Below are 10,922 nucleotides of genomic sequence, written 5' to 3'. Positions count from 1 at the left end.
GGGCAAAGGAGCAGGTGTGGGGAGGGACCGTCCACGAGGCCAGCTTGGCACTGTGAGGTTAAACATCACGGGCCACAAGGAGCATTTTGACCAAAACAAGAGAGAGCTCCACACTCCCGGAGTATGAAGGTCAGTCACAGCTGAAACAGATGCAAAAGGGGATTGTTTTACATTGACACAGCAAGCCTGAGCCTTTGATGAAACACAAAATAACAACTTAACTTTACAAATGTTGTATATAGTGTAAAAATGCCGGATCAGCCTACATTTTCAAATATTCCGTTACCCTTTAATTCCAGCTTTATCTTGTGTGGAAGAATATCCACACCAAATAAAATAATGATGATCGAAGTTATCAAACTCTTTTATGTAAAAACTGTACAAAATTAGTGTCACATTAGGATGTAAACTACATTCAGGCTTCCGGCTCAGCTTTGCTCAGGAACTTGCTCCACACTCTATTAATAACAACTTCTGCACACATGCACAACTATCATTGAGTTCAACTGACTTTGCTTTAGACTCCACATGTCCTGTTTTTTATGTTATTTGGTCAAATGGTTGCCTTTTACTTATGTTTGGGTATGTTTGTTTATTTAACCTAATCTTAGACAAGCTGAGTGAAGCTTTTTTTTGCCGTGGGAAGTATTTAGGTCATAGTTTCCACAGTTGAGGAGGACAGCACATCTGTAATGTCCAAACACTGTCGCTGATGGCAACCAAAGAGTCAAAATATATGGCAGTGAGGTCACGAGCAGAGGAGCCAGATTTTCCATAGACGGCAAAAATTCAAACCTTTTCTGAACTACTGAGTCAAACTTGTTTCCCCACATACAAATTAAGTTTCTAGAGACTCTGGAGTATATGGACATTAAGATTGTAAGGTGTTAAGTTAACAGACCTAAATCTATTGCACAGTAACAGCCTATGTGTATTTTTTACATCCAAAACTGAAAGCATGTTGAGTGAAAGATGAAACAAACTTTTAATAAAAGAAGAAAACAAGTTTATCAAAGCGCCATTGTGGTGGAGTAAGATACTGTGGTTGGTAAGGCCAAATTAAAAAAAAACAATAAGTGCTAAGTAATCTCATGAGCAAACAACAGCTCCACCCAAACCATAACAGCTCGTTTCCACAGTTGGGGTTATGAGCTATTGTGTTGCAAGATGATCATATTCCTTCTTTTTTTTTGTTAAATATATAAAATATGTGCCTAATGCAAACTTAATACTGTATATTGTTAATGTTGCTGCTGTTCTGTCAACCAAAAAAATTGTGGCAGTGATTTTGTACGCCTCATCATCACCCCTGATGCAGTCACACAATCAGCAGATGTTTTGAGGCACAGTGTCGATGTGCCCTAAAAGCCTATAGCCCATCTGCTGCTGACTACTTAATCAGTCAATACATGGATTAACAATGCATGACTGTCCTGGTTTCAGAAGCTTAATGATTTGCCCTTGCTTTAGGGAATTTTGCATTCTATGATTTTGCCATGTTTCCTTCTTCATGTAGAAAACTGTGAAGTATTGAGAAACAAATGCATTGCCATATTTGGACAGCAGAAAATCTGTTGTCATAAAGTAGCCCATAGTTTATCATAATACACTTTCATGGTCATAGATAACAATCAATAACCCAGTCTCCTGTACTGATCACAATTTAAGATTCATATTTCTTTTTTTCACTTATGCAATTGTCGGTACAAAGAAAAAGGGAAACTGGACCCCATAAAGACAACCTTTGACTTTTCCTGTTCTTTAACCAGCTTTTTGAAACTTCCATGGCCATGTTTGTTTGTTTCTGCACAACAAAGTATTAAAATGTCAAGTGTAACATAAAATTAAAGCCTTTTGGAGTGAGTGTGGATTCTGATTCTGAAAAACAAATCTCTGAAGCATGGAAGTTTAATGAATAGCTACTGTGCAGAGAGAGACAAGAGCAAGATAAGGGCAATCCCCCACTGGTTACCCAACCTTTCACTGAAACTATCCGGTTTTAGTCTTGTGAACATTTCTCAATAACAGTGTCTGTGCTCAGTTCAACTAACACCTACATCCAAAACCCAATGCATGACTGCTTATCAATGTAGACATGTGGAAATAATACTGGAAGTTAGCCTAAATCATGGAACATCTACTGATTAAATTTATACTTAGCAGTAGCCAATAGTCTATCCTTACTACTTCTCCTAGCCTCCTTCTATGTACTGCAATTAACACAATAAAACTAATCAAAACAATAAAAATAAAAACAAAAATAGGCCAAAGCTCAGTATAACTAAACTTTTAGTTTTGCTTATATGAAAACTAATATCAAAACTTATATCAATGATTTTGCACGACCAAAACCGCTCACCATGGCAGATTACAGCACAAGATTATGTTTAATAACTTTGTCAAGACAGTCACGGAACAGACACTGTCACTAAAATGCTGATGTGAAAAACTTCTCAATTATTCAGGTGTAACAGGAGAACAACGGCAAACAATGCATGGTTGACAAAGAAACTCACCCTGATGATGATGAAGATGAGCAAATCCACTGGTGCTTTCCGATTCACTAAATTTCGGCTTTCCCTTATGGGAGTCGCTGATTAAGTCTGAAAAGGCTCAAACTTAACGAACTCTGCGCAATGTAGGAAAGGCAATGTAGAAAATCTCTCCTGGTTTATTCGATCCGTGAACAGACAAAAATATCGAAGTTTGGATAGTCAACCTTTGCATTTGTTTCGCATGGGACTATTACTTACTCGGCCACTTGCGGTTCACTTAAACAAAGCCATGCTACGGCAAGTTAAAAAACATACAATAAAGCTCTGATAAGGGATTTTTCAAAATAAAGTTATTTCCGCTGTGGGGATGTGTGGCAGTCTATTCCTATTACCATTATCCATGTCAAATGTAACAAACTGCTGTATGATTTGATGCTTTGCATGAGGTTTTTATGTTTTTGTTTTTTTAATATTTTTATGTTGTTTTGTTTGTTTATTTGTTTGTCTGACCGGAAGTGGAGCTTTCACTCACATCTTGCTTGACAAGTTAGACTTCTTCTCACCTTGAATGTTTTAAATGAACACTCCGTAAGATAAAAATGACAATAAATAAAAGTAACACAACGAAAAGTAACAACGTGTTTTGCAGAAGATGTGGAAGAAGTGGTTAGCTAGAGGCTTCCTCCATGCACTATCTGTTGCACCTTTGTATCCTAGCAACCCTAGACTAGTCCATTTTGAGAGGGGTATTTAAAGGGTACTGTTGTTAAAACGTGTTTTTGTACTGGTGTATTTCTTTTATCGGTGATTTAATAGTAATAATATGCTTAGTTTACAAGTATATAGAACGTTGTAACAACAAATAGTTCATTTTAAAAATGTGGTCTTGACAATATGTAAAAGTTCTCACACCCCTAATGCTGTAGTTAGAAGTATTTTACCCATCGCGCTTCCGATGACAAACAGCGGGCTAAAAAGCATAGACATAAAAGTGAAGTACTTTTGAGGTAATTTATTGTTATACGAAACTTAGTTTTTCAAAACGTGTCTTTTGTTGTGTCAATTCTCTTTGTTCAAATATAATGCTATTTTTGTTTGTTATAAATTGTGGAAAAGTTCTTCTCGTTGTCTCCCGTCAACGTTTTAGTAGTTGATGGACTTGTTTTATGCTCAAAAAAACTAAACAACAATCAAAACATGCCCATATTATATCATAGGAAGTATCCGTTTTGTCACAATAAAGTGTGTGTGGTAAATCTATCTGTATATTATCTTACTAGATGGAGAACTTTATTCTGTACGAGAAGTTGGGATCCGGCAGCAGGTCTGTTGTCCACAAAGGAAGACTGAAGAGCAGCCTCAACTATGTGGCTATTGCCTGTTCTGAGAAAAACAAAAGGCCAGAGATCACCAACCATGTACACCTTTTACACTTTTGCAACACTTCTGAAAAGTATGATCTTTGTCGTTGGTGGTTTTAAATGACAGATTTTTTTTCTACTTCAGGTTCGTCTTAGTCATGATTTTGATCATCCTAATATTGTGTCATTTTATGAGTGGTATGAAACCAGCAACCACCTGTGGTTAGTGGTGGAGCTCTGCACAGGCGAGACATCTTTTTCATGAATGCATACTTCAAATTTATTCTACTTTAATTGTGATACTTGTTTTGACTGTTAATCTTTCTACCAGGTGGCTCTTTGGAGTCTCTTGTTGTCCAAGATGGATATCTTTCAGAAGACGTGGTCAGATGTTTTGGATGGGGTCTTGTTCAAGGATTAAGATATATCCATGAATTGGGAGTTATATTGTCTGACCTGACTCCAGCTAAGGTCTTTCAGTTTTATATATTTCTTTGTTGAGAATGTCTATATTTTGTTACATTTGCTTTCCTCCTGGTTTCTTAGATTCTGCTCGATAATAGTGGTATTTTAAAATTTGGAAACTTCTGCCACTCCAAGGCAGAGGGGGAGACTATGGGGGATGTTTTTGCTTTGCTTTCTAATTCTGAAATATCAGAACAAGGAGAACAGTTTGACATAATGAGGACTAAATTACAAGGTCTGTAAATATTTCAGTGTAGTATTATCTCCCATGATGAGGATTTGTGTTAGGCACTCTAACAACTAATGTATTATTTTACAGGTTCTTTGTTTTATAAAGCTCCTGAAGTGTTGTTGGGATCAGAAACCAACATAAGCACTGACCTCTGGGCCCTGGGCTGCATACTGCACTACATGTACACTGGTACTTGACTCTATACATTGTGCCTACTAAATACCAAAAAGCACATCTTGACTTATATTTGTGTGTGTGTTCAGGTAATCCTCCATTTTATTGTGATAATAGTGATGAACTGACAGACCTGATATTACACAAAGAACCAGCACCTCTCAGACAACCAGGTGTTGTGAATGAATTAAGTTTATAAATGTATTTGCCTGTTTTGTCCTAACTTTATTTTCATGGCGTTAGTTCCTTCTGCAACGCCTCCTACTGAGTGCTTCTCCAGGCTTCTTAAGGGTCTGCTTAATAAAGACCCTTATAACAGGTAATTCACTCACGTTGTGCATATATTGTAACCGATTAATGCTGTATGGTTGTACATATTTACTTACCTTGTACCTAGCTATTGTTAGCTTTAATTGACTTTTATGTCCAATACTTTTGCTTGGACAATTAAAGTGCCTGAAACATAACATCTTATGATATGAGGGTGTAAATATCTGCATTGCATTTTTATCTATGTGTTTTGTTTAGGATGAATTGGCCTGAGCTGCTACAGCATTCTTTTTGGACTCAAGCACAGAAGGAAGGAGATCTGTTTTATGAGGAAGACGTGGTAACTGACGCAGATGGTGAAGAGGTTGAAGAAGATATTACTGATTGTGAAATAGACTGTTCAGTGAGTGAACGGTAAGTGGTTATTTCACAATGTACTTTGTACAAAAATATATAGTAGTTTTGATCTGTAAAAAAGTAAAATAGCATATTGCTCCACTGTCTTCATAGAAGTCCCACAGACTCGCTCTGCCCTCAAGAAGCAAGCAAACCGCTCATTGACTCACTAACCCTTGAAAAAGGGCGCACAAATGCTAAGAGAGAAACCGATACACGTGCACCTGGAAAAGTTAAAAAACGGAATGAAAATGCTAATAGTTATCCGATGGACACTCAGACAACAAAGAAAAGTGTCATAATAGCAGCACCAAAAGAAAGCATCGTTGATGGTGAAAGAAAAGTAGACAAGCTTGTTGAAAGTCTACACTCAAATAAGTCAATGACATTAGGTAACTACGATACCCCTCTGCGTATAACTTACAGTATTGTGCACTGCATAATGACTTGACTGTGTTTATATCTTGAACAGATAGTCTATCAGATTTCAGACCAAAAAAAGGCGGGGATGAAGATCATACTGAGGCTATATTTCTGCTCAGGTATTTATTATTGGGGGTAAAAGTGAGAGCTATTGTGAATGTACACACTACTGTTGGATCTTAATAGTGTCTTAATTATTGCTTTTCTTGTATCAACTCCAGAAAGAACCTCAGTTTGTCAGAATGCAATCCAGCATCCGGATTTCAGGTATATATATTTTACATTAAACATCAAATTACACTTAACACATGTTTGGGGCAGCCCTGCTAATTGTCTCATTTTTTGCTTTGGTTTCTAAATCTTGCTCTAGCCGACTGCTGGCACTGACATCGCTTCATCCATACAAGCTCTTCTCTTTACGGACTCTGACCTTAGTGTAATTCCGGTCATGGACAACCCGAAGGTACGATTACAATTTTGTGGGTGGATGTATAAACTAGATGCAAAAATGTAAATATCTACTAAACAAGTGCTATTACTCGATCCGTAGATTTTAAAGAATACCCCTGTGCGCTTTGATGCAAAAACGCTCTGTGTCCCTTCATATTCAGGTAACACATTATATCAAATGTATTTTCTTATTTGTAATCTCAGAGTAAATGTGTTCTATTTCTATTGATTGTTTTTCCTTAGTTGAAAAGCTGTTGTCCTTAAATGAAGACGGTTGGTGCACTTTTCTTGAACACATCTGTTCATTCTTTGAAGAGCAGCACTCTACTTCTCTCATCTCCAGTCCTGCCACTCCTACAACAACCTCTTCAACAGCCACACGCTCAAAACTGAACCTGCTCTGCTACCTGTGCTGTGTGGTTGGACAGAAAGATATTGCCAACAGGCTTGTAAATTCTATTCTGGTAAATTTAATTACAATAGTGCATTACTGTTGTCATACTAAGTTAGTGTTGTGAATTTATGAAATATGTTTATCTCCGTTTATTTCTTCATTTAGCTTTCGGTATTAACACAGCAGATACGACTGGCTCCTAACTGGGATCTGTAAGTATATACGTAATATACATATTATGTATATGTATTAGCATGTGTATTTATATTTATATGTATATATGTGTATATTTATGTATATATATCAAATATATATATGCGATTTCACCACAATATTTATTTTATAGGAAAAGCAAGGTTCTTAGAGTCTTGGGACTTATGGCTCTGAACTGCACTGAACTTGGAGAGAATTGTCCTGTCTCTGAGGTAAGCAGTATAACATATTATTACATGCATTGCCTTTTTAGAGAAACCTCAATGAAGGTTCATGAGTCATCTTCTGTACTCAACTATATGGATGGGCAACGCCTGTACAACTGAGAGCCTACACAGACATTTTTAGAGAAACATTTGAGAGTTGTGATTTCAAAACATAATTTGTATTTGTATTTATAACTATGCGCTACAAAGTAAAAATATGTTAAAAATGAGTCTGGTAGTAATGCTCTAATCCACAAGGTGGCAGTAAACACCACAGTATTTTTTGTTTCATAACTTTACTCTTAATTTCCTGATGTGTAAATGATAATATAATCTTCACCATGGCAATTCAAGTAATGAATCTAAACACCACTTTCCACAACACTATTCATTTCATCACTGTGCATACTTGTCTAGAATGATTGACTTTGTGTGCAGACCTTCCTTTTATGTTGTTTACAAGTAAGATTTGCTGAAACCTTTTCTAGTTTGTAATTTAAGTAGTTAGAAACGCTCAATCATTTCATAAAGATCAGAGTTGACTGATGGTTGTCACAGTAGGTGCTATACATTGGGTGACCAGAAGGGGGCAGTGAAAACTTGAGGTAGACTTAGCAGGTCACTAATAGCAGTTGTAGATAAATCTTGTTTGCCTGAGTTGTTTATAAATACTGTGACAGGGTTGCATGTTTTTTTAAAGCTAGTGTTTAAAAGGAAAAGGATGATAGAAAGTCTCTCTCTCTCCATACTCTGCAGTGAGATTTACAGTATTTCCAATGTCTGTTTCTTTCCATGTGGCCTATTTATCTTCACTGATACCTCTGTCTATAATAGAGCTACATTAGTGGAATGTTCATCATAGATATGTTCAGAATATAAATCAGCGTGACAGTATTATTAATATCAACACAATGTTCTATACATCGTGTTGTGTGTGTTTATAGACTGCCTTTATGGTGTGCGTGTAAGTTCTGGGCTAACTTTACATGTGATCTCAGCGGGGCCCTGTATATTTGCTGAGAGCAGGTCAATAGAGTTTACTGCTTTTGCTCATTTTTGACACAAATGAAACTGCTGTGTGCACGATTATATCTACATAGCTTTGTGTCATTTGCCGAAGCAACGGCCTCTGTACTTTTGAGTAACAATTTTAGAATATAGTTTGACATTAGTTGTAAAAGCATTGTGTTTGGGCTTGCAGAATAAACAGCAGAGATGATGTTCTCACAAAGCCTTTTGGTGCAGCCGTGTGTGTGCGCCTCTCAGCAGGGGTGCTCCTGCTGCAGTCCCGCTGATTGGAGTGTCAGGGCTGGGCTTAGTCGCCATGGTAACTGCTATATGCTTCACTTGTTCACTTCAGCACTGAGACACACACCTGGCTGTTTGTGGCTAACTTTCTCCCACTGTCCTTTCTTTTGCTTTTTGCAGTCATTTGTTCGCCTCGCAGAAGTAATGTTTGCGCAACTCACTGAACTAAACTTGTTTGTTTCAAAGGCCAGTAGTAGCTTGAAATATAAGATTATTTGATATGAATAATAGTGTTCACCCACTCCCAGCTCTGGTCAGCGCAGACCGGTGCATACTGTTGTATCTGCAGAGTCTGTGTGTGCTTTGTCATCAACGAGTGTGTGTTTGGGAGCACACATGGAGTAGAGTGGATGGAAATTAGCCACTGCTAGAATACAGTGTGTTTGGATGTGTTTAGATGTATAGATCTCATTGACATGCAGTGTCCCAACCAAATAATGAAAAATAGATAAATAAATAGCAAATATCTCGTACTGTTTAGAAGTATAGAGTGTCCTGAAAGGCTGAAATTAAAGCCATTGCTTTCCCTTAAAGTTTTCATAAATATTGCATAGTTAGTCTAGTTGGCACTGGCACAGAGGTGACCATTTAAATGACATTTTGGCCATTTGTGTATCACGCTCCGATCTCCAGCATGAGATGCAGTGGTTCTAACAGAGACACTTTAAAGTGTTGTATTATAAGTTAATATATGATATAAGCACTTCACTAAACTATGTGCATACGTAAAGATTTTGCACAGTTGATTTTGACAGACATCTGCGCTTGACTGTTTTAGTTTTGCTGTTTTTAATTGATCTAATGTTAAAATAATGATGTGTTTAGAGGAAAGTAATTATGCCATGCGTGTTGATGCTTGCATCTCTTCTGCGGCTCGTAGCACAGCGGTGCCTTTCAGCACTTTCTTCCTGATAGCAGCTGCGTGACTGGTTTTCAAACACATCCCCGAATCTCAACAAACCACTCAGCCATTCATGTTATTAGTGGATTTAGCTCTGGGTGATAGAGAAAGGAAGAGTGACAGCAGAGTGGGCGATCGGCGCAGCAGTTTCGGGTCTATGTGGGTTTTTACTATCATTGCAGAAATAAATTGTGTTTGTTAAAAGGTAGAAATTATAAGTTTGGTGAATTAGAATGGTTTTAGGAATTTCATTAATGTATTTTCATACACAGTCTGCACCTATGTTTATAAAAACAGGACCAAAGTAGGCTGAAATGTTAGACAGTAAACATGAAAACATAGACAATACAGACAGGGATACAAAAGAATGTACTTTGTTTGTATACATTCAATTCAAAGTGAATATCTAAGTAAACTGGAAGTAAAATCAGCAGAAATAAGATGTATGCAAAAAGAAGTTGGAGAAGAGAGAGAGAGTGGAGCAGTGTGGAAACTCGCGTTGGATCACAGAGGGGGAGGCTGGCAGTAATGCTAATGCCAGGAAGCAGCCAGGCAGGAAGGCTGTCTGCATACGCTTAACTCTATGTGTGGAGCGCGCATTACAAGTGCATCAGATTGCATGATTTAGTGAACCAAGTTGTTTATGCATATACTTATTGCTCTGAGTACAGGTGCCAGGGAAGGTGTTTATGTGTCTCTCCTGCTGCCTCACCTGCCTCAACTCTCGCTAGTTTATTTTAAAAACAGTGTGCTTTTGCTGCAATGAGTTTAGACAAAGTTGTCAAACTCACGTAACGTCTGACCAAGTTTTTTCATTACGATGTTGTTTTAATTTGCATGAGTCTCCAGAGCTTGTTTACTGAGATGGTCCCTCTGTCTTTGCAGGTGGTAACGACGCTGACAGACCTGCTCAGGGAGAACTTGAGAAACAGCAAAGTCAAGCACTTCCTGCTGCCACCGCTCGGGGAGTTCCTCTACCTCATCGCTTCACAGGTACAATGTCAATGTCAACACACTCATTAGAAGGAATGCAATGAGGCCTATTAGTGTAGGTAGTGTATTACTGTATAGAAGTGGATCAGTCGTGCAAATAATGAGACCATTCTTTTGCCCACAGTTCTGAAATGAATAGGATATTGTTTTAAATTTAAAAGGAAATTTTGAAATTGATCCATTATTCATTTGCATGGAGAGATTTAGTAAGAATTTAGAAAACTAATTGACTCAGTAGCCCTGAAAAATAACAGAAGATTGAAGTCGGGGCTTCATTAGACAGCGTGCTTCACCCCCAATCTAACACTCATCTAATTTGTAGTCTGTATTTACAAGGCTGATGGATAACCTTCAAAAATCAATCTGTTGTAGATAGCACTCATACACTTAATGCCACGCAACATTCGATTCCCTTCCCTGCAATGAATATGATCGCTTTAAAAAACACAGAATACGTGTTTAAGGTGAATTTAGCATTGAGGATGTGTCTTAATACTTTTTTTCTGGACACTCAAAGACGCTTTACATTGCATTATTCATTCCATTCTGGTGGTAACTTACGAATGCTCCCCATTGACCCCTCACTCACACATAGGCAAGGTGGGTGAATGTATTGCCCAAGAACACAATGGCAGTTTACT

At 37.6% G+C, this 10,922-nt stretch overlaps 1 protein-coding gene across 1 annotated transcript in view; it reads left to right on the top strand.

The window, feature by feature from the left end:
• ulk4 (unc-51 like kinase 4) overlaps positions 1 to 10,922 on the top strand; it is a 56,274-nt gene that overhangs the window by 143 nt on the left and 45,209 nt on the right. The window contains exons 2-19 of the mRNA XM_079562355.1: positions 15 to 129; positions 3,776 to 3,913; positions 4,002 to 4,101; positions 4,188 to 4,327; positions 4,403 to 4,556; positions 4,641 to 4,742; positions 4,817 to 4,900; positions 4,971 to 5,046; positions 5,256 to 5,411; positions 5,508 to 5,785; positions 5,866 to 5,935; positions 6,038 to 6,083; positions 6,187 to 6,279; positions 6,367 to 6,427; positions 6,510 to 6,730; positions 6,826 to 6,872; positions 7,007 to 7,085; positions 10,174 to 10,281. Coding sequence (XP_079418481.1) covers positions 124 to 129; positions 3,776 to 3,913; positions 4,002 to 4,101; positions 4,188 to 4,327; positions 4,403 to 4,556; positions 4,641 to 4,742; positions 4,817 to 4,900; positions 4,971 to 5,046; positions 5,256 to 5,411; positions 5,508 to 5,785; positions 5,866 to 5,935; positions 6,038 to 6,083; positions 6,187 to 6,279; positions 6,367 to 6,427; positions 6,510 to 6,730; positions 6,826 to 6,872; positions 7,007 to 7,085; positions 10,174 to 10,281 — 1,959 coding nt within the window. The 5' untranslated portion in view covers positions 15 to 123. The remainder of the gene's footprint in view (positions 1 to 14; positions 130 to 3,775; positions 3,914 to 4,001; positions 4,102 to 4,187; positions 4,328 to 4,402; positions 4,557 to 4,640; positions 4,743 to 4,816; positions 4,901 to 4,970; positions 5,047 to 5,255; positions 5,412 to 5,507; positions 5,786 to 5,865; positions 5,936 to 6,037; positions 6,084 to 6,186; positions 6,280 to 6,366; positions 6,428 to 6,509; positions 6,731 to 6,825; positions 6,873 to 7,006; positions 7,086 to 10,173; positions 10,282 to 10,922) is intronic.

The sequence above is a fragment of the Gobius niger genome (assembly GCF_951799975.1).
Source record: "Gobius niger genome assembly, chromosome: 8".
NCBI lineage: Eukaryota > Metazoa > Chordata > Actinopteri > Gobiiformes > Gobiidae > Gobius > Gobius niger.
This window is presented reverse-complemented; position numbering and strand designations above follow the sequence as displayed.